This window comes from Coccinella septempunctata, chromosome 7, assembly GCF_907165205.1.
Source record: "Coccinella septempunctata chromosome 7, icCocSept1.1, whole genome shotgun sequence".
NCBI classification, from domain to species: Eukaryota; Metazoa; Arthropoda; class Insecta; order Coleoptera; family Coccinellidae; genus Coccinella; species Coccinella septempunctata.
This window is the reverse complement of record NC_058195.1, coordinates 945,972-967,262: the sequence shown is the minus strand read 5'-3', so window position 1 is coordinate 967,262 and position 21,291 is coordinate 945,972. Positions and strand designations below refer to the sequence as shown.

Here is a 21,291-nt window from a genome sequence, read left to right as displayed (position 1 = left end):
ACACAGAAAGTGCGCTTAAGTGGTCGCTGGTCACACTACTTAAGTCAGCCGCCTTTACCTCGCATCAGGGACAAGGTGGGGGACGAATATCTTCATCTTGCTCCTTCCCAGCAGTCTGGAAACCTATTCCTGTGCCAGTTGTCTTGAGTCGAGCACACATCATAGTGATTTTCGTTGAAAAATCGCAGTTAGTGCTGTTTTTTCCTGTCGGAAAAGTCGCATAGGGCGTTTCGGTGTTGCCGAGAGTGATATCATCAGGGAGAGAAGGAAGTGGCTCGAGGTGAGGTGGTAGATCTGTCGATAAATATTCCGAATTGCTCGGGGCTATATGTTGGTATGCATAATCGCTAGCAAGTTGTTTGTTGGTAGTGTGCGATGTGAGGAATTTCGAGCTAATTTGGAATTCGTTTTTCCGACAACACTGGGACAAAGCTTCTAGTCGAATGTGCCTACCTATCTATTTTCAGCCCTTCAAATAGATCACCACATAAGGTCCTGAACATACAATTTCAATTTGTCGAATTAAAAAAATTCAGTAATTTTTTCTCTATTTTATATAAAATGAGGAATTTATTGAACTAAAACTGTCCTGATTTGAAGTGATCCTGATTTTTCAATCCTTGGTTATCGAAAGAATTGAATTTTATAGTCTTAATGGAAAATATGTTGGAAAAACAATTTTCAACGTGACTCTTTTTCAGGGTCATCATGTGGAAAATTCTGGCCTACAGCTTAGGTCTGACTTTAGCTATATCCTTAGGGTATGTCTACACATGCAACGAAGCAGTGTGCGGCAGTGTCGTCAGCAAGTGCTTGCTAACACAGTCCTGCAATTGCGAACTGACCAACTGCACCTGCTGTAAGGACTGCTTCAACTGTCTCAGTTATCTTTTTAGCGAATGCTGCTCCTGCGTCGGTAAGTCAACTTTTTTTCCCGATCATAAGCGTAAATCTTGCTTTTGTTTCAAGTTGATCCATGAATGAACAGGTTTCAAAGCACATCAACGATCCTTTTGTTTCTGTCTACAGACAAGTGTCCCACTAACACTGACCAAACTACGAAAAAACCCAACTTGATTGAGTCTTACGTGGAAGACTTCCTGGAGCCTGTACCCGGACTTTTCCAGGCCTTAACTGAGAAGGCGGATGATCAAAATAGGTGGATCAGCGTGACTTATCCAATCGACTTCGAAGTTACGGAATATACCCCTAAAAAACTCGTCAAAATTCACATGAGTAAGTCGTCAACACACTCTGGAAGTGGTCAACTAGATGAAAACTCATTGAGGCAGTACTCTATCGGTAGCTACTCAGATAATTTCCGAATGTGTACCTTGATGCATCTACAATTTTTTCTACTTTCAGAGACTAACGAGCAGGATGTGATACCAAAAACGGACATTCTCACACTAAATTGCACAGTAGCGTTCATGTCCCAATGTATGAGCAACGCCAAATGCAAGTCAACCTGTATAACCATGGGCGCGAGCAAGTATAGGTGGTTCCATGATGCTTGCTGTGAGTGCATCGGAGAAAGATGCATCAATTATGGAATAAACGAGAGCAGGTTACGTATAGTCTTTTTGTTATTGAAAATTTAGGTACCCACCCAAAGTACTCACTTCATATCATAGACAAACTGCTTCATATCCAGTACTTAACCACCAACACTTCGGAGAACTTTGGAACTTCCACCAAAAACTATATCGTAATTTATCCTTACAGATGTAAAGATTGTCCAATGGATAACTCGCAAGATGAGATGACAGACGACGAAGAACCAGATTATCCTGATGACGATGAAGCCAACGAAACAGGGGCTAACGATGAAAACGACTGAGATGAAATAAGAGACCTATTTGGTATAGGTCTATCTATGTTGTATCTAAGACTATGTAAATAATAACTACTAAGATTACACAATATGCTAAAAAGCAAATTGTTTGTTGAGAATACATCATTGTTTTTAAATTAACAAAAGAAATATGTACAATAAACCTGAACAAATACACACTTTGAACTCAATTAGGTGTGCATTGATCTTGAATATTCAATAAAAAAAAACATATAATGTGATAAATATATGATTTATTGTAATTTTTTTTTAATTCTTCCCCCTTCATATCATATTTACTCAAATAGTCCTGTTAACTTAAGCCAAAAGAAATAAATAGCGAATTTCCAATTCTAGATCTCTTGGTCTATGGAAGCGACATCTATGATCGAAGCCCACGCACTACAATCTCACTCTTGTATCATTAGTTGCCTATCGAAAAATTTCAATCCCAATTGTCATAACGTGACGTTAGTTTGTAAACATATAAATCAAAGCAAAGATTAAATAATTAATTATTCCATTCCACTCACTCAGTTCCGAGATAGAACCAAACCAAGTCTACCTAGTAACAACGGCTCGTTCGAGAGTTCACTTTCACTACCAATTGAAACAGAAGGTAAGACAGTAAAAATTAATGATCCTTGCAGGGTGGATGACTAGTAAGACGTTTAGATTCAATTTTGTAACGAAACATGTTCAACTTGGCAAGTAAATATTTACCTGGGAGAGTTGTACAAGGTTTAAGTGCTGTTTATTTCAAAGGTAATTTTGGAAGGTTGTGAAGGGCGCTTTTGTGTGTGTTGCCTCCCATTTATCACTTATTATTTCAGAGGTATTTACTTTCCAGGTTTATCATTTTACAACAACGGTTTAAGAAATTCACACAGTTCAAGCGCTGAATATAAATTCGAAGGTATGGGTGTTACTGTTTTGCCAGCTTTATCGGATAATTATATGTATTTGGTAAGGTACCTCATCCTCGACTATTTATAATGAAACTAACCAGTTGTGCCTTTAGATTGTGGATGAAAACACTAGACAGGCAGCAGTAGTAGATCCAGTTGAACCTGACAAAGTTTTACAGGCAGTTGAAAGGGAAAATGTAAATCTGACAAAAATTTTGACAACCCATCATCACTGGTAGGTATAAAAACGATTCGAAATTTATGGTGAGGTTCATTTTGATGAATGCAGGGATCACGCTGGTGGTAATCAAGAACTAGTTAAGAAATCGAAGAATACAATTCAAGTGTTTGGTGGTGATGATAGAATTGGAGCATTAACCAATAAAGTACAAGATGGAGATAGTTTCAATATTGGCGATACAAAGGTGGAGTGTATTTATACTCCTTGCCACACAAGTGGCCATATTTGTTACCTCGTGAAGACCCCATGTCAGGACCCTGTTGTTTTCACTGGTAAGTTTGACAAGTCATTCTTCTTTGAGGTTATGGAGTGAGTCAACTTAACCTAATAAATTTTGACAGGAGATACTTTATTCATTGCTGGGTGCGGAAGGTTTTTTGAGGGCACCGCTGAGCAAATGTGTGTTTGCCTCCTAGATAAACTGGGAAATCTGCCTGGCAACACTAGAGTCTTTTGTGGCCATGAATATACTTTGCAAAACTTGAAATTTGCCAAACATGTAGAGCCTAATAACCAGGAAATCATGAAAAAAATTCAATGGGCCTGTGATAAACGAGAAAAGGGGGAACCGACTGTGAGTATTTCCCGATGTAGAGTAGAATTTTAGATTAATTCGTTTGTGAATGTAGGTTCCTTCAACAATCTCCGAAGAGAAGCTGATAAATCCGTTTATGAGAGTGAGGGAGACGACAGTGCAACATCATGCTTCTTGCAGTGACATTGTTGAAACTATGAGGACTATTCGAAAGGAGAAAGATAACTTTAAGTAAATTGATAAAAGTCTTGATATTGTTGTTTTGTATAGATATTTTCACAATAAAAGAATCAGGAACATATTCTATTAGAACCTTTCATAAAGTTGATATTTTGTTAAAGATTGTTGGATTTTTGGTGTTTTTATGTTGTCTCTTAATTTTTTCAAGATATTAAAAAAGTTGTTTTATTTTCTGTGTTTTATAACTTAACATTTTTTATTGGTTGAGATCTTAAAGGTGGAAAGTAAGTTTTCGATGTTAAAAAGACCCGCTTGTCAACAAATTTAATTTTTGAAAACTTTAATAACAAAATAAATTATGTACAATTTTTGTAACTTTACTTTTGCGCTGCTATAAACTCGATTAATGTCCTGGTAGGTCGTCCGGTCATTCCTTTCCCTAAATAAGGCATAGAAGTATCTGGTTGTGGCCCCATAACACCAGCCATATCGAGATGTAACCATTCAGTATTTTCCGGCACAAATTCCTTGAGAAACGCTGCTGCTGTACAACTACCACCTCCTCTACCCTGACCGATGTTGTTTAGGTCGTAGGCGTCGTTTTTAGCGATCTGGTCTAGGTAATGTTTCCAAAGGGGAAACCTCCACACCCTATCTCCCGTTATAGAACTAACACTCTGAAGGATACTGAATAAGTGGTCTGAATTTGTGAAAACACCGGTTGCTCCACTCCCGAGAGCTACCATCATAGCACCGGTTAAAGTTGCAATGTCCAATACCCATTTCGGGGTGAATTTAGAGCTGTAACAAAGGGCATCGGCAAGGATCAACCTTCCTTCAGCATCGGTGTTATCGACGCATATTGTCTTTCCGTTTCTTGCTTTGATTACATCCCCCGGTTTCAAAGCGCTACCAGACGGCATGTTTTCCACAAGGGGGATCAGAACTTTGAGGTTAACTGGTATTTTAAGTTTATCTACAGCGTAAAGGGTGGCTGTTACGCTAGCTGCACCTCCCATATCAGCTCTCATGTGGTCCATCGAAGTCGATGGTTTGATACTGATGCCTCCAGCGTCAAACGTTACTCCTTTTCCTACTAGAACATAGGGTTTATCATTTTTACCGTTGTTGTAAGTTAATTCCAGAAATTTGGGTGGTTCTATTGAACCCTTAGCAACTGATAAAAATGCATTCATGTTTTCTTTCCTTGCCCACTCTTGATCATGAACCTCGATGGTTATATTTTCTGATCTCAACACTTCAACGATCTGCTGGCTGAATATAGTTGGTGTTAAAAGATTGGACGGAGTGTCTGCCAACTTTCTAGCCAAGTTTTGGGCGTCTGCCTTTATGACACCTCGATTCCATTTCTCATACTCCGATTCATCTTCCAAAACTAAATTAACTTTGGGAATATCATCTTTCTTCGTTTTGTACTCTTGGAATTTCCAAGTCCCTAAAACGCTCCCTTCAGCTGAGGCTTCTGCATCCCCTAAACTTTCAACAGATATATTTTTGACTCCAGCATTTTTCAAAGCGGTACATCCGTTAGCCGCAGCCAAACGAATTCCTTCTTTATTCGAATCTATAAGTTCTAAGGAATCCAATTTTTTATTTTTCTCGCCTAGTCCGGTTACAGCTACTGCCTGGTAGTCTTCGTGCAGACCCCAGAACACGAAGGATTTTCCTTCTTTTATTTCCGACTCGACGAATTTCAAATTTGATAAAAATTTACCGTGGCTTAATTCGTTGAATTTTTCCGCTGCCGGGGTCAGAATCAATTTGGTTTCGTCCCCTATTTTTTCACTGTACACGCCAAGAACAATACCATTCTTGTTGACCTTTTGAGAAGAATAAAATCTATTTCCCTGGGAAAGTCGGATATACCTGGAGAACTTCTCGAGTTTTATGCAATTCAACAGATTCCTCATTTTTTTCTCAACCCCGTTAACAAGAATATTCAAAATAAAAGATCACCGGTGTGCTATCTAACCTCAACTCAATGAATGGGGTGTGAATAAATTCTTGATGGATTCTATCATTAATATCCAATGAATCATAACGAATTGCATAACAAGTCCTTGAATATTTTCTTAACTTTTTCAAAGTTAAATAATAAAAAAATTATTTTTCAAGGGCCATTGAGATTTCCAACAATTACGTAACCATAGATTTTCCGCAAAGTTGTCAAACTTTCATTGTTGGTAAACAACAAATGTGTAAGGAAATAAAAAATGTTAATTTCATCGCAATTCTTTTTTCGTCTACTTCAATAATATGGGAGCTCTATGAATACAATTATTCCTGTTGATATTTAAAAATGTGATACAGTATAACTTTTCCCGGATAAAAAAAAATAGACTGATCTTTAGAATTTAATATGGTTGTGACTTAATATAAACAATTTTGTTAGGCTAATTTTTATAGTTATACATAAAAATGGAAAAAGAAAGGTGAATATTGCGTTGTTTAACTTATTTCATTAGCGACTGATGTCCACCACAATTCTTGAAAATGTTGTTACTTTCAGCAAAACGGGTGATTCCCAAGTGCCAAATACAACAGGGGAGGTCCAAGAAAGCGACCAAAGAAACGTCGAAGAACTGCCACAATTGAGTCCTAATACTCTCAAAGTTGCTGCTGCGCAGTGTCTGAACAGTTGGATCAATTATTTACAGGTTTATTATTTACTTCATTGTTAGGATTCGGATTCGTTAAATCAGTCCATTTCAGATATTAAATACGATGTGCTCAGCTGGTCTGAGACTCTCACAATCGTTGATGAATTTATCTCTAGCCCAGAACATATCTTTAGCTACAAACTGCCAAACGAGCTGGGACGAACTGCTGAAATCGACTATTTATGCCACAAACACCGTTAAAACTCACATTGCAGCGGCCATGCAAGACATGAGTATTGGAGATACATTCACGGAAAGTGATGCTCAGAGGCAGCAGGATCATAATCAGCAGGTAATGAAAGAAAAAGTGTCTGAATGAAGCTGATATTAGATATTTTTTCACCTCAGATCATAACAGAAAACCTGCTGACCTTTGTGAATCTCCAGTACCAGTTCTCGCTTGTAGGTTGCGAATTCTTTGGTGCCATGGCAATGTGCCCTTCGTGTCAGGCAACACCCGGGGGAGTTCACGAACCCGATTGTAGCATGGCTCCTTTGCAGCAGTTTTTCACAAGGCCTGACACGCAGGTAACGAGCATGATGAATGAAGATTCAAATTTGAATTATTTGAGTGAATTCTTAGGAATCGAGGTCGCAAAACTCCAGTCCGCATTATCCCCCTGAGCACGGGTCGATGGACAGTCCTAAGATGCAGGAGATGCCTCGCCAACAAGCCAGTCCTCTGGGGGCTGAAACCAGAGGTTCTTCCAGAGGCTCTAGTCCGATTCAGACTTACAACGATATGGGTAGACAGGCGGGAACGATTGAAACTATCAGGGGGCCTTTTCCGAACCCAGGACAGCTGCACACCATGAAATACCCGTTTCTGGGAAGGGGAGCTAGGTCGCCCTTGCATTTTCCGCTCTTTCCAATCAGTGGTCAGAGAAGGTAGAATTTATTTTTCCCATTTTTCGATTCTACTTAGGGCCGCTTGTGTTGACAGATGGTCGGAGGCAGCAGCTCAAGACGTGGGGGGCGAAAGCTCTGATGGCACGATGAGGAGATGGTCTATGCCGTGGGATTGTGGGAGGGTGGAGACAGGTACTTGGAACCAGAAGGTGGTACCGCCTTCTAAATTGACGGTACCTCCTGCTCCCTCCTCCCAAGAAAGGAGCAGAAGTACAACACCAGGTAAGCGAGATATTCATCTATCGGAAGTTATGAGAATCCGGTTCATTTGTTGTCTGATCTTAGAGTCACAGCCTCCAGCAACTGGGGCTATCGTGGTGGAAGGCCTCGCCGAAGCAATTCAGCTCTTATCCTGTCGTCCAATGAGATCTTCCATCCCCAGTCACACAGGTTATGGGCCCTATGCGCATCCCTGGCCCGAGACCCACGAGGAAAGGATGCACAGGAGGATGCACCCAGGTCCTTCTTCTCAAAGGTGAAACAAAGATTTAAAGTTCCAGATTTATGTCGAGTTCGTACAAATGAAGCATCCAATTATGAGTCTTCGGTTGTTTCAGAGGTAATTGGCAGTCTGTCGATGTTCCAAACACTGGCATGTCGGTAACAGAACATTACGATATTTTTCCACCTTGTCTACCACTGATATCTAGAAAGAGCAGTTCATCAACGGACTCCTCGTCCTGTCTCTCCATACACAGTAGGTCCACAAGTTCATCGGAACGAGGCAACGATAACCCAGGCGGTGGGGTGAGTGAATTAATAGAATTAATGCGAAAAAATATGGTCCTTTGTGACGGTGTTTTTTCAGGATTCTATAAGGATACATGGGAATCTGTATTCGATGTGGAGCGGGAGTGAACATCTGCCCTTCATAAAGCTGCCGGAATCTCAGGAGCCTCAAGACGATAGCGACACAGATGATCCTTCTGCTGAGCGGAGTGGCAAACTGGATTTTCCAAAACCCACATGATCATTGGTGGTGTCAGTGAAGGCCCTTCAAGAATTTTTATAAATATTTTCAGATACATCGATGTTTTCAGAAGATTTTATGTATTAAGTATTATGTTCGAAATTTATATATTATGTCCTTTTGGAAGGTGAAATATAATCCGGATATATCTAATAAACCAAAGAATATTTTGTTGTTTTAGTTTTAGGATGAAAGCCTTCTCCTTTATCCTGAAAAATAATTGAATAATTAACGAAGTTTTGTCCAGAGACAACCTCTGGTTTGTCTATGATCTCTGATGAGAGCACAAATCATGTTCATCAATGTTTATGCTCGTATATCTATTTTATGAATAATAGAAAGACGTTCAATTATGATGAATAGAAATATGAAAATTCCCCTGGAAAATTGAGGCATGGAATGGGATATAAATCTTCCTAATGATACATTCTTATCTTGATTTATCATGATTCATGAGTTTCAATTTTCATAGATAGTAAAGGGTATTTACAAGATAAATAATTGATTAAGCAATAAGCTCATTTTCATAGATAAACACTATGCTCATTTTAATAATCGCACGTGATCGCCACCATATTAGTGTTCTGTGAACGCCACGAAGAAAATCTACCATTTTTACGAATCCAAAAAAATTTGAAAGTTATTTTATTATAGAATGCGCTAAATATTCAATGTTTATAATATTAAAACAACACATGTTCCTTTATTTACATTATTGTGTATTGGATTGGAAGCCATCCACAAAAAAGAAAATTCATCTATCAAGGTTAGTAGAGTTTTTTATGTTCACTCTATGATCCTTCGGGGGAATCCCGGAACTATTAATTGTTCTTTGTTAATTCTAAATCCTAGTTTCTACCTATTCTAGGGTGAAAAAACGATAAGACCAGAGACAGAGGTTGTCTCTGGATAAGACATTCTCTAAACGACAGTGCTCCAGTTAAACGAATACACTATGTGTTCCCTTCAGCCAAAATCAGCAGCCAATGCAGACATAATGCATTTTTCCCCTAGTACTTGGGATAAGCAATATGAATGTGGAGAATTTACAGTTTGTAGAGGGACTGCCGAATTTGACGAACTAGAGAACGACCTGCTGAGAGCAATCAACAATGCCAAAAGTCTGAAAAATTTGACCAGGATTCAGAATGTCTACGATTTTGGTCAGTTCCTGATGAGATCTCAGATTGTTGTATTCACTAAGTCACCATTGTACAAGGTATTACAATTTTTGTCTCTCAGTCTAAATAAGTAGTAATCAAAATTGAATAATCACACAGTTTATGGTATTACCCAGATTATTAGTAGTTTTCCTCCTTAGAATGCTTATTATTATGAATTTATCTTCAATAACCACTGTTTTCCTTATGCCGAGTACCTACTGATTAATAATGAAGGCTATTTTATACAGGTGAGGAGATATGTTGCTATATCCAATTCTCAGAAATCTATAGCATTGAAACACAATTTGGATCATCGGAGATTGGGTACGAGTGAAATTGAATATTGCAGTCATCTTTCTAATGTTAACAGGAATTCATTGATATTCGTTGTGAGAATACTATCCCATGATAGTGAGGAGAGAAGAATTGTACCATATAATTTTACAGAATATTATATAGAATATGTTGCGGAAATGGAGTACTATTGAGTCATTTTCATGCACGTATGTTATTCTAGACAATTTCATGCACATGTGTTACTCTTGACAATTTCATTTTGTTATTTTAGTATTTACTTGTCCCTGTTTTTATAAATTTACGTGAAGCTATAGTCCTTATTCTTATTAAATATATGTATCAAACTATACAAAGTATTAATATATTTTTAGTGCAGAATTTTTCATATCGTTGATTTTATTTTGTGTGGTTTAGTAGTATTATTTTGTTTTTATAACTTTCATTCACTTTTATTACTATTATTAGACTACTTATGTGTAAGTATCGAAGGTATTTACAAATAAACTTTTTTGTTTATTTATTTTATTTCACTCCACTTTCCAACAGTCTCATGAATATCGGTTAGGTCAATCTGAAGAGTACACGGACAAACAGAAAAGGTTTATAATGTTTAGATACATGCAATTAACCTAAAAAGGAATATATCCAAAAATTACAGACACTGTTGCAGATAACATTTTCAAGTCAACGAGAAACACAAATTAGTCTCAAATCTCTACTGTATTTGCACGTGAAGTTAAACTTGAAAAATCCGTCATGAGATCTGTCAAGCATCAGTTTTTGAAAAATGCCGGACGTCATCAATCGCTCAAAATTTGAAGTGGAGAAATTTTAAAAGCAGACAGAGAATGCTCCCAATATGGTTGCCTGTTATCAATCGATTTTTCGGCGAAGGGACAAGGAAAAAAGAAACGGATGCAGAAAAAGGAAACTTAAAGTCAGAAAGCACCGAAAGTGATGTACTGAAAGCTTCTGGTACCATTGAGAGTAGAATAATTAGGGACAAACAGCAAATATCTTCAGTGTAAGTAAGAGTGTCTCTTTCCTACTTGAAACCCTCGTGGGGTTCCTCAAGGATGCGTCTTTGGACCATGCAAAAGAGTGGAAGAAAAGCTTGAGGATGTTTATGGAGATTTCAGAAGCTTCTTCCAGGACCATTTTCACCTTGATCAATTCATCGTCGATTGTAATTTTTTTTTCAGATGTAGAAAATTAGAACCGATCGTTCTGGTGCACGGTGGAGCTGGTAACATCCCCGACTATTTGGTGCCGGCGAAGATGAACTGCGTCAAGAAGGCAGCCATCGCTGGCTTCAAGGTGCTGAAGCAAGGTGGAACATCTGTAGAAGCCGTGGAAACAGCTATAAGGGTGATGGAAGATGATCCCATAATGAACGCTGGCAAGTTTCACAAGATTTGAACTATGCCACGCCGTATAACCTCTAAATCTTTCTGTAGGTGTAGGATCAGTGTTGAATTATGACGGAGAAGTAGAAGCTGACGCCTGCATCATGGTTGGCAAAACCTTGGAAGCTGGAGGTGTAACTGCAGTCAAAGATGTAGCTAACCCCATCAGGTATTTCGATTGATCGAAATCGTGATGAATCTTGAAGGATTATGTACTACATTTTTTCAGTTTGGCCAAGATGGTGATGGAAAAATCGCCACACGCCTTGCTGGCCGGAGAGGGAGCAACCAAATTCGCCAAAGAAAACCATTACGAGTTGGAAAAGCCAGGTAGTTTGGTAACTCTGGCCGCCAAAGAAGCCTTGGAGGCCTATAAGAAAGACCCCGAAGGTGATTTGACTTCGGAAAAGGTGGAAGTTGAGGAGAAACCCGAGGTACAAAGTTAAAAGCATGTTCTGTGGCTTTTTCTCCTACCGAAACCTAACCTAATTTAAGCATACGGTTACAATCCAAAGATATTTCACAATATCTTTGTTACAATCGGCCTAAACGCGTAAATGGGAATTTTTTAACGGCGTTTTACTGCTAATAATATCAAAGCTATCAGTGTTTTCAGTGATCCTGGTGCTCGTAAGCCATAAAGTTCCACTAAATTCAATTCCTTTCGTCGTTTTTGGAGGTAAGTTTACTCTCGACTTTTCGAATGATGTATAGAGTTTCTGAAATTATGCACGTGTTTTTTCATATATTTAGGCCTGGTTGTATGGAATATCCTCAAGTTTTCGATCGATGCAGTTATGGCTTATGTGCATAGGATCAGTAACTCGCTACTAATTCGTTTGAATTTTTTTTTCATATTGTATTTAGGTCCTTCCGACCGGAAGCGTTGGAGCTGTAGCTATGGATAGAGGGGGACATATAGCTGTGGGCTTGTCCACAGGAGGCCTGTTGGGTAAAATGCCGGGCAGGGTAGGAGATAGCCCCCAGATCGGAAAGGGGGCTTATTGTGACGATGATCTGGGTGGAGTCTCTGTGACAGGTAGGGCATTATTCTTTATTATCAATTATAAGTGACCAGCTCTGTGGTTGGAATTGGTGTCATAGATGAATCAAGGTTTTGGCCTTTGAACTCTATGGGAACCCCATAGAGTTTAATGGTTTTGGTTTAGGTGAGTTCAAGGTCAAGTTGGATTAACGTCATTTTAGTTTAGGTTAGGTCAAGGAGAAATGGCAGTTTAGTTTGAAAAAGACTTCGTTTCAGGTCACGGCGAAACAATATCGAAATTCTGCTTGTCCATGAGGATCTTGAAGGAAATCCAATATGGAAGGAATGCTCCAGAAGCCACTACAAACATTTTGGACAGGATGAAAGAGAAATTCAATGAGGACGGAGGTATTTAAGAAACTTTACTTATTATAAGCTTCACTACCTACCTCTGTTTTCCAGGAGCTATATGCATCAGCAGAGATGGAGATATTGGCATTTATTGGACAGCTCCTAGGATGCCATGGGCTTATCAAAGAGGGGAAGAGCTACATTTTGGCGCAGACTTGGGAGAAGACAATAAGGAGGAATCAATTGTGAAATAAAACTCTCTCAGCAATACTATTGACTTTTACTTCACTTATATCTTATTGAGGTACCCCAACTATCTACAGTACTCGGCTGTGGGTAACTCAGGAGTTTTCCTAAAGGGTTAGGTTAGGTTAGGTCATTATTCAACGTTTAATGGTACATATGGCGCCTTTTATAGTTGGTAATATCAAAATAAACACGATAAACTTCAGCTTTTTAACGCAGAGAGACATATGGCCGAGGACCGAGTCAGTTGGAGCCGTAGCCATCGACCGCAAGGGCAACATTGCCGTAGGCGCATCTTCGGGAGGTTGGAATGGAAAAACGACCGGAAAATTCAACGAAGCGTGTTCGATCGGTGGCGGCGTCTATGCGGACGACGACGTGGGCGGAGTTTCATTGACAGGTGACGAGTGTCCGTTACGATTGGCCGTGAGATAAGAGGCGTTGACGGACGAATTTCAGGTTATGGACGGTACATGATCAGGATGATGTTGGCGTTTCAGATAACGAAGGAGATGGAGCGTAAGAATGCCCTGAAGTCCAGTCAGCAGTGGTTGAGGGCGCTCTATTGCAAATTCAAGGAACCCGCAGGTGAATTTTAGCGTCGAAAAAATGTGATTTAGTTTGAGACGCGTCCTTCCAGGTGCTGTCAGCATAACGAAGTATGGAGATGTTGGGGTTTATTTTACCGCGCAGAGAATGCCCTGGGCTTACCAACGGAAGAATATCCTCCATTATGGTGTCGATCCCGATGATGAAAAAAGGGATATCACTTGTTGATGTACAAAGATTTCATTCAATAAATTAAATCCATGTGATTTACTCTATTCATTCGATCGGACTATAAATAATGACCCACTGATCTCCATAGCAGAAGAAGAAATTCATAGAAAACTAACTGACGTTTGAATGACAATTACAACAATTCGAAAAAAAATTAAACGCTCCAAATTCGAAGTGAAAATTAAAGCAGTTGGAATGCTCTCGATGTGGATTCCCGTTTTCAACAAATATTTCAGTGACGAAGTTAGGAAAAAAGATATCAATGCGGCGAGAACTGACGTGAAAAACGCACCGGAGAAAGGGAGTAAAATAGAAGGAAAAACTAAGAATAATTTGGAAGAGAAAGTAGTCAACAAACGTTCTATAGCTTCAATGTATATATAATAAGTATTTATAATTTTACTTTAGTTAAGTTATCTTTTACTGTTGGTACAACTGCCTTATGTTGAAGGTTTGCAAATTGGAAATCTTGAATGTTTAGGCTGTTAGAACGTTGAGGTGAAGGATATCAGTTTGGTATATGCATATCTATCATCAACTTCCACTCTTCTCTCCTTTCTTTTTTTGGTTTCACTACCTGTTTCCAATATATCTACCTAGTGGCTGTGAATCATCTAGTATGACCCGATAGTGAAATTCGTGAATGTTTCACATCTACAGAAGGTTCAAATCGCTAGGAATCGAACGTTTGCTGGATGCCTCCGAAATGATTCGGAAATTCCGTCTTCTCTCAAGGCCCATTACGTCAATCGTGTCACTTTGTATCTACGATGCCTTGAAGTCGACATAAAAACGAGACGGATAAACAGGAACATCGATAAATGCATTTTGTTTAAAAACATCGACACTCTTCTGATCCCGTATCAATACGTTCAGTAAGCGTGCGATAAATCCGATAAATTTTGACACGATTGAACTCGAACACGGTTAAATAGGACATACGCACATATAAAAATTAATCAATATCGATCGAGGGAGCCCCGAGTATCCGTCCAGAAATTTTCTGCCGATACCCACGTGTTAGATTTCGCGTGTTCCATCAATTTACTGGCGGGAATCGATCGTGATCTATTTCGACATTATTGAAATTTTCCGTTGTTAGATAACCAATGCCCTATTGGGCGTCTATTACTCAATTGAGTTTTTATTTGTGTGATTAATAATTAATTTCGCTTTATCGGCGAAATGTTACGTTAGAACAGTTGTTTTGTTGCTGGGAACGGTGCTTGATATTTTGGTGAGTTCCCTTCCATATAAGACGCATATCCTCGAAATCACGCCGATCATGTCCAAATATATTTCTGTAGTTTTTTCGGAGGTTTCGGCGAGTGCAAGAACAGAATGGAGCCCATTGTCCTGGTTCACGGTGGCGCGGGAAACGTAAGAGACTCAAGGGTGCCGCCGAAGGTAGCCGCCGTCAAAGTGGCGGCGATCAGAGGCTACGAAGTGCTGGAAAGGGGAGGCTCAGCCGTGGACGCAGTGGAGGAAGCGGTCAGGACGATGGAAGACGACGAATGCATGAATTCCGGCCACGGTTCGGTCCTGAACAGCGAGGGCAAGGTGGAGATGGACTCGAGCATAATGAACGGAGCGACCATGGACGCTGGGTGCGTGGCAGTGGTGAGGGACATCGCCCATCCAGTATCGTGAGTAGGGAACCATCAAATTAGTCCATTTTCTTGAGGGATGAATTGTAGGTTGGCCAGGATGGTCATGGAGAAGACGCCGTATGTGATGTTGGCCGGGGAAGGCGCCATGGGTTTTGCCAAGGAGATGGACGTGGAGATGCTGCCGCCGGGTGCCCTGGTGACCGATGACGCCCAGAAGGCCTTGGAGATTTACAAGCAGACCGGCGGGGTGTTTTACGAGATTGGGGAGACGGAGGTGAGAGAAAAAGGCCATTAACTGTCTTATTAGGGACGAAATGTAATCTTCCTTCAACCCCATGGATGGCTCAGGGTCGAAAGGGGCTATGAAGGCTAAGTGCCCAAGGATAAGTGTCAGCTGGCGCTCGCGGCCTTACTGATTCACCAAATGATTCAAGTGGGACCCTCTTCTTGGTCGTCTGTAGGTCTACTTGAAGCAGTAATGCTGCTAGCGCCATCTGGCACTTATCCTAGGGCACTTAGCCTTTATAGCCATCAATAGGTTTGCAAGGAGGTTGTACTGTTGCCTCCAATGTCTTCTAATCAATCCTCCATTGTTCTCCAGACGGTCGGCGAAGTGGGTACAGTAGGAGCAGTGGCCTTAGATTTTAACGGACACATAGCGGCAGCCACATCGACCGGAGGTCTAAACGGCAAACATCCGGGTAGAGTTGGGGACAGTCCGATCATAGGAAGCGGGACTTATGCTAGAGACGATGTTGGAGCAGTTTCGGCGACCGGTTAGTACACTAATAACTGTCAGAGCCATAGACAGCTGACACGTACCTTTTGTAGGTCACGGGGAAACCATTTCGAAATGGTGCCTGGCGCATAGCATCATAACGGCGATGCAACGGGGAGCTGACCCTCAAACTGCTACTGAAACGTCGTTGAATCAAATGACGGATAAACTGAAGGAAACTGCAGGTAACTGGGGGTTTTCGTTATTGAATGCGGCTTTTTACACAACTCAGATCTTTATAAAGAATCGTCGACATAGACTTACTAACTTATGAACTCTATGATTGAAGGAAAAATTCATATTAGTCGATGGTTACAGTATTATTTTTGTGGTTAATCTCAAATTTTTCTTTCGACGTTTTTCACAACATATTAATTGATTTGAGCGACACTTACCATGTACTTATCCAGAAATATTCCAGGTGCTATTTGTATATCTAAAGAAGGAAAAGTTGGAATCGGCATGACCACAAAAAGGATGTCGTGGGCGTATAGGAAAGGGGATGAACTGGTATACGGCATCGATAAGGGTAAACAGGAAGTAGAAAACGTCTCGGCAGGTTCCAATACGTGTTCCATGGGTTAAGATCTACACTCACAGTATTTACGTATTTTATCAGTGATGTATTCTCGAATTATGTCTACGCCGCTGGATGCATGCAGTCATCGTACAGGATTAACTTGAATGCAAGGCGATAAGATAATGTAGCTCGATATAATTACTTACACGTTCTGAATGAATAAGGCTGAATTGCTTGTAAATAAATTATTGTTTTGGTCTTTAGTGCAGTGTATTTTCTCATCGAATCACCACACAAGTGACGTGACATATCCTCTTTGGTTTCTGTTAAATCACAGAACATAGAAGTGAAATAACTCTTTCGAGCCTCTAAAAGTGGTGATTTATTTGCGTCGATTTCTTTCTGATACCTCGATATGGAGCCAGTTTTACTCGTACACGGAGGGGCAGGTGACATCAGGGATTCGAGGGTACCGGATAAGATAAAAGGTGTAAAATTGGCGGCTAAAGCAGGTTATAAAATATTGAAAAATGGCGGAACCGCGTTGGATGCCGTGGAGGCGGCCGTGCGAATCATGGAAGACGACGAATCTATGAACGCTGGTAATTCTTCTTCTTTTTACTAATCGGCCGAAGTTCACATTCACAGGGTGTTTTTTTATCAGGTAGGGGTTCCGTTTTGAATTTGGACGGTGAGGTAGAGATGGATGCCAGTATTATGGAAGGTTCAACTCTTTCGGAAATAGGAGGGAAAGATGTTGAGGTAGGCTCGTTTTGGGCTCCACCTTTGTATTTACTGTAATTTCTTTCAGAATCCAGGAGAAGTAGGCACAGTGGGTGCAGTTGCAATTGATAGTAAGGGTCATCTAGCTGCAGCAACCTCTACAGGAGGTATCAATGGAAAAATGGTCGGTAGAAGCAGCGATACCTCTCTGATAGGTAGTGGGACATACGCTGATGATGAAATCGGTGCTGTATCAATAACAGGTTGGAAAATGCCCCCATTTCCTTATGTTCAATTTAATTAATCTTAATTTGAAGGACATGGAGATTCTATAATAAAATTCTATCTGGCTCACGCCATCTTGAAGGATATCGAAAAAGGATCTGAAGCTCAAGAAGCAACTCGATCGATTCTGGAAAAGATGACTGAGCAACTTAAAAATACTGTAGGAGCCATAACGATTTCTAAAACTGGAGAAGTTGGAATTGGATTTACAAGTAAAAGGATGGGGTGGGCTTATCAGAAAGCTGATACCATCTTTTTTGGAATTGAACACGATGAAGTACGATCTGAGAAAGTTGTTGATGAATGAATTGTAGATTATGCACGAGAATAAAGTAAAAATTTAGGATTACTGCATTTTTAATCATGTATGTGAAAGATGATTCGAATTAAATAGAAAACATATTAGAATTGAATTAATCAGTAACTAATATTTCATTATATGTCAGCCTGTTATGATTAAAATTCATCATTGAAAGATAAATTAAGGAAAAAAGCTGTGCTGAGAAAAGTTTTTGAAAAATTGAAAATGCCGAACCCGTATACCTCTATGATCGTCACAGAAAACTGAAATTCATGGAGTTGGTCACCTTGACATTGACAGTTGAGTGACATCTCGGTATAATTCAAAACATGGATACATTATTATCAAAAAATAAACAACATAATTGACTCAATTGACTGGTGACGCAAATAATCAGTATTAATTTAAGTGCACGAACATCATCTATTGGAAAATTGCTAACGGAAGTCGTAATTAGACACCAGCTCTTTATTGGAAAGTCCATAGCCTACTTTTCCAATTCCTCAACATGATTGACAAGCACAATTTGTTAATTATATGTTGAATAGTAAATTGGTATGTAATTCCTTTTTTCTGAATTAAGTTTGGTTGGGTATTGGCAGAAATGACTGGACACGCAGTCGTTGTTTGGGAATATGAGATTAGAACAGGATACTGGAAGCCATATAGTCCTGCAGTTACACAACATTTGGAGAGAGCTAATGGTAAACAACTGACCAGAGTTATTTTGTCAGATGCTGACCCAAATTTGCAGAATTTCTATGTTAATTTGAGGACATTAACTCAAGAGTTGGAAGATTCAGGTAAATTTGTCTGAGTGTACATTTTCTGAGTAAAACTACATGAATGTTTGATTTTAGATTCTGTAATTAAAGTCAGGAGAAAATGCTACCCACCTTCGTCTCCAGCTGGTAAAGGGGCCAAGTGGGAATGTGCAAGCGTGGAGAATTCTTCCGAATGGCACCCCTTCGATATGGATATCCAATGCTTGATAGAAGAAGCTTGGTCGAGAGTAAATATTGATTTGGAATACGTACCCTTATTTAAATTAATTATATCGATTTTTCAGGGTGACCAAATAATAGATATGACGAAAACTCATTTAGGTTTCCCATATATAATTAATTTCAATAATTTAACACAAAAATGGTTAACCAATGGTTATATAAGGAGTGTGAGAAGAATGAAACAGGCTCCGTATCCTCTAGTTAAAGTGAGGTTAGAAGAGCTTGTACCGGTGATAGGTAGGTTTGGATTGGTCTTCAGTTGGTCAATGGTTGTTAATGGTGAGATTTAATTCCAGGTAGAAGAAGCTCTGATCTCAGGAATTCTGCGAGATGCGGAAACGCTCAGAGTCAGGGTAAAGTCATTGGAAGTACTGCCGCTTTGAATGCTTCTGAGGGAAGTAAGAAAAATGGTAAAAAGAAGAACGGTGGGAAGAGTAAAAATGGTGAAACCACTCCTGCGAATTTGGCAAGAGCGATCTTGCATAACCTCAATATATTTAGTGAGTATTTTCTTTTATTATGATCACCGGAATTGTGATAATTGGATTTTTAGGCAATAAATCTTCACCAGCCACGGCCCCCCAAGTAGTAGATAGTAAAACATACAAGGAGTGTCTGTTGGATGCCGATAGTAGCAGTACAAAGTCTGGGAGAAGGCCGAGTTTAGACACGGTATCGACGTATTTGAGTCAGGAGAGTAGAGAAAGTCAGATTACCAGTTCTACTGCGGAATTGATCCATTGCAGTGCCAGTAGCGAGGATGGAAGTGAACACCACGAAGTGTCTGCTATTGTCGGTAAATAAAGATCTTTTTCCTAATTCTCAAATCGAGTGTGCTGAATTTTAATCCTCGACAGGTTTGGATCCGGCCAGTTCCATCATCTCCCGTTTCGTCAGGGTGTCTTCTCCGAGCGAATGGACCCCTAGACAACCTTGCCCCCTCTGCAGGCAGCCGCTCAAACCGTCGATAGTCGTCATAGCGTTGCCCTGCAACCACGTCTTGCATCTGGATTGTTTGAACTACTCCCTGACCGAACTACAGGAGTCGGGCAACCAGTTGCACATCCATTGCGCGGTGTGCGGGTGCGTTTACGGCGAGAAGCACGGCAATCAACCCCCCGGTACCATGGAATGGGGCGTCATCGATAAGAAACTGCCTGGGCATCCTAACTGTAACACCATACAGATTGTGTACAAGTAAGTAAATCAGATTTTTGACGTAAGCAAATCCACGATCACAGAATGTACTCCCGCCTGACGTTTATTACAAACGTCAGTTTGACAAGCACGGATGACAGACCAATACGACTCATAGAGCGAACGGTAATTAACACTTTTTCTATGAGATTTGTTGATGAATAAGACGCGGCAATAAATTTATTATTTAAAGCATACAATCGGGCATCCAAGGACCGGACCATCCGAACCCTGGAAGGGAGTATTACGCGGTCGGTTTTCCCCGGATAGCCTATCTACCCGATAATCCGAAGGGTCGGAAAATACTGCGCTTGCTGAGGATAGCGTGGCAGAGAAAGCTCATCTTCACGATAACCAGATCTCATACCACCGGGTGCGAGGACGTGGTCTCCTGGAACATTCCACACAAGACTGAAATTGGAGCCAGAGGCGGCCCCCACAGCTATCCGGATTCCGGGTACTTGAATAGGGTGCTGTTGGAGTTGAAGGCTCTGGGCATCGTCGAGGAAGAGGGTAAGAAAGCGAAAAGATGATTGTTGGGGGTATTCATGAAGAAGATCAAGAGGATAAGGATGTTTTTTTGATTGCGAATCGTCAAGACTGAATGTTTGATTGGAGGACTCGATCGTTGTTCCTTTCTTGATTCAATACGGAGTTTATCCGTTTAAAATGGTGATTTTCGGTTTGCCAACAGTGCTGTCGACCAGAGGACGTTGTGGTTTCTTCTGAACATGCACAAATACGCATTTACCTGACTTACTTGACATTTGGCGTTTCAGACTTCTATTATGTCAGAAAATATTTCTCTGTGATATAACCTCAATTAAGTCGATGGTCAAAGCTCTTTTTTTCCTCACGATGAATAATTGTCTGACATCTAGATGCACCATTTACGAAAAGCATGAAAACAAATTGAAAATCACTATATATTTATAAAAATATGACATATACGAGTATATCCTTGATACCTCCCTATTTACATTCCTCATATTGAAAATATGGTTAAAATTTTCTATAAAAGCAATAATGTTGAAAGTAAGCTTTATTACAAACATATGTGCCAATATAAAATATATATTTTGTATATATAATAATTATCGACAGCTTTAAAACAAGTATATATACATTTAATATTTTATTGGAATTTTAAACGAAAGTATTCGAATTCTTGTATTAACCAGCTCAAATTGTAATTGTAGAGTATATAATAGTAAATTTTTAATTATATTACTTATTCCGAATTTTTATCGAATATATTTTTTATATTACCTACTCTATTTTGAAATCATAAATGTTCAGTTATCTGAAATTTTCTTTTCAAATTAATTTTCTCTTATTTATTTTTTATTGATTTGTGTAAAGTTGAAAGTAATTATGAAATTTC

The 21,291-nt window shown here is 39.7% G+C and overlaps 9 protein-coding genes across 15 annotated transcripts; 8 read left to right on the top strand and 1 right to left on the bottom strand.

Annotated features, from left to right (window-relative positions):
- Window positions 1–92: 92 nt before the first annotated feature.
- On the top strand, window positions 93–2,097 carry LOC123316708 (twisted gastrulation protein homolog 1-A-like). 4 transcript variants are annotated; one of them, XM_044902903.1, is made up of 6 exons: window positions 116–189; window positions 222–280; window positions 702–916; window positions 1,030–1,302; window positions 1,366–1,567; window positions 1,726–2,097. In XM_044902903.1, the coding sequence occupies exons 3-6, from the start codon at window positions 709–711 to the stop codon at window positions 1,838–1,840; spliced, it is 798 nt and encodes a 265-aa protein (XP_044758838.1). In that variant the 5' UTR covers window positions 116–189; window positions 222–280; window positions 702–708; the 3' UTR covers window positions 1,841–2,097. The 4 variants fall into 4 exon arrangements, with proteins under 4 accessions (XP_044758840.1, XP_044758837.1, XP_044758838.1 ...); XM_044902905.1 differs by having other exon boundaries at window positions 93–280; window positions 1,030–1,236; XM_044902902.1 differs by having other exon boundaries at window positions 98–280.
- Window positions 2,098–2,291: 194 nt separating this feature from the next.
- Window positions 2,292–3,927, top strand: LOC123317971 (hydroxyacylglutathione hydrolase, mitochondrial). Of its 2 annotated transcripts, none has more exons than XM_044904611.1 (6): window positions 2,292–2,453; window positions 2,685–2,800; window positions 2,856–2,977; window positions 3,032–3,255; window positions 3,325–3,557; window positions 3,613–3,927. In XM_044904611.1, the coding sequence occupies exons 2-6, from the start codon at window positions 2,753–2,755 to the stop codon at window positions 3,751–3,753; spliced, it is 768 nt and encodes a 255-aa protein (XP_044760546.1). In that variant the 5' UTR covers window positions 2,292–2,453; window positions 2,685–2,752; the 3' UTR covers window positions 3,754–3,927. The 2 variants fall into 2 exon arrangements, with proteins under 2 accessions (XP_044760546.1, XP_044760545.1); XM_044904610.1 differs by lacking the exon at window positions 2,292–2,453 and adding an exon at window positions 2,460–2,599.
- Window positions 3,928–4,021: 94 nt separating this feature from the next.
- On the bottom strand, window positions 4,022–5,775 carry LOC123317967 (cytosol aminopeptidase-like). The gene has a single exon (XM_044904604.1). The coding sequence runs from the start codon at window positions 5,627–5,629 to the stop codon at window positions 4,076–4,078; it is 1,554 nt and encodes a 517-aa protein (XP_044760539.1). The 5' UTR covers window positions 5,630–5,775; the 3' UTR covers window positions 4,022–4,075.
- Window positions 5,776–5,929: 154 nt separating this feature from the next.
- LOC123317966 lies at window positions 5,930–8,425 on the top strand. Its single transcript, XM_044904603.1, has 9 exons — window positions 5,930–6,151; window positions 6,229–6,376; window positions 6,432–6,671; window positions 6,728–6,907; window positions 6,963–7,267; window positions 7,323–7,510; window positions 7,574–7,763; window positions 7,846–8,035; window positions 8,097–8,425. The coding sequence occupies exons 1-9, from the start codon at window positions 6,138–6,140 to the stop codon at window positions 8,256–8,258; spliced, it is 1,617 nt and encodes a 538-aa protein (XP_044760538.1). The 5' UTR covers window positions 5,930–6,137; the 3' UTR covers window positions 8,259–8,425.
- A 412-nt stretch (window positions 8,426–8,837) lies between these two features.
- Window positions 8,838–10,234, top strand: LOC123317973. Its single transcript, XM_044904613.1, has 3 exons — window positions 8,838–9,024; window positions 9,127–9,477; window positions 9,670–10,234. The coding sequence occupies exons 2-3, from the start codon at window positions 9,214–9,216 to the stop codon at window positions 9,907–9,909; spliced, it is 504 nt and encodes a 167-aa protein (XP_044760548.1). The 5' UTR covers window positions 8,838–9,024; window positions 9,127–9,213; the 3' UTR covers window positions 9,910–10,234.
- Window positions 10,235–10,448: 214 nt separating this feature from the next.
- On the top strand, window positions 10,449–13,521 carry LOC123317970 (isoaspartyl peptidase/L-asparaginase-like). 2 transcript variants are annotated; one of them, XM_044904608.1, is made up of 7 exons: window positions 10,449–10,742; window positions 10,921–11,117; window positions 11,176–11,293; window positions 11,354–11,558; window positions 12,926–13,106; window positions 13,166–13,294; window positions 13,347–13,521. In XM_044904608.1, exons 1-7 carry the CDS (start codon window positions 10,567–10,569, stop codon window positions 13,481–13,483), a joined length of 1,143 nt encoding a protein of 380 aa, XP_044760543.1. In that variant the 5' UTR covers window positions 10,449–10,566; the 3' UTR covers window positions 13,484–13,521. The 2 variants fall into 2 exon arrangements, with proteins under 2 accessions (XP_044760543.1, XP_044760542.1); XM_044904607.1 differs by lacking the exons at window positions 12,926–13,106; window positions 13,166–13,294; window positions 13,347–13,521 and adding exons at window positions 11,992–12,163; window positions 12,386–12,517; window positions 12,572–12,730 and having other exon boundaries at window positions 10,456–10,742.
- A 107-nt stretch (window positions 13,522–13,628) lies between these two features.
- On the top strand, window positions 13,629–16,657 carry LOC123317969 (isoaspartyl peptidase/L-asparaginase-like). Of its 2 annotated transcripts, none has more exons than XM_044904605.1 (6): window positions 13,629–13,860; window positions 14,794–15,132; window positions 15,184–15,370; window positions 15,698–15,872; window positions 15,928–16,059; window positions 16,296–16,657. In XM_044904605.1, the coding sequence occupies exons 1-6, from the start codon at window positions 13,682–13,684 to the stop codon at window positions 16,457–16,459; spliced, it is 1,176 nt and encodes a 391-aa protein (XP_044760540.1). In that variant the 5' UTR covers window positions 13,629–13,681; the 3' UTR covers window positions 16,460–16,657. The 2 variants fall into 2 exon arrangements, with proteins under 2 accessions (XP_044760540.1, XP_044760541.1); XM_044904606.1 differs by lacking the exon at window positions 13,629–13,860 and adding an exon at window positions 14,452–14,723.
- Window positions 16,658–16,803: 146 nt separating this feature from the next.
- On the top strand, window positions 16,804–17,748 carry LOC123317972 (probable isoaspartyl peptidase/L-asparaginase GA20639). Its single transcript, XM_044904612.1, has 4 exons — window positions 16,804–16,996; window positions 17,059–17,156; window positions 17,206–17,380; window positions 17,435–17,748. The coding sequence occupies exons 1-4, from the start codon at window positions 16,810–16,812 to the stop codon at window positions 17,707–17,709; spliced, it is 735 nt and encodes a 244-aa protein (XP_044760547.1). The 5' UTR covers window positions 16,804–16,809; the 3' UTR covers window positions 17,710–17,748.
- Window positions 17,749–18,080: 332 nt separating this feature from the next.
- LOC123317255 (protein deltex) lies at window positions 18,081–21,077 on the top strand. The gene is made up of 7 exons (XM_044903689.1): window positions 18,081–18,506; window positions 18,564–18,715; window positions 18,773–18,947; window positions 19,007–19,210; window positions 19,264–19,506; window positions 19,568–19,907; window positions 20,101–21,077. The coding sequence occupies exons 1-7, from the start codon at window positions 18,308–18,310 to the stop codon at window positions 20,438–20,440; spliced, it is 1,653 nt and encodes a 550-aa protein (XP_044759624.1). The 5' UTR covers window positions 18,081–18,307; the 3' UTR covers window positions 20,441–21,077.
- Window positions 21,078–21,291: the final 214 nt, after the last annotated feature.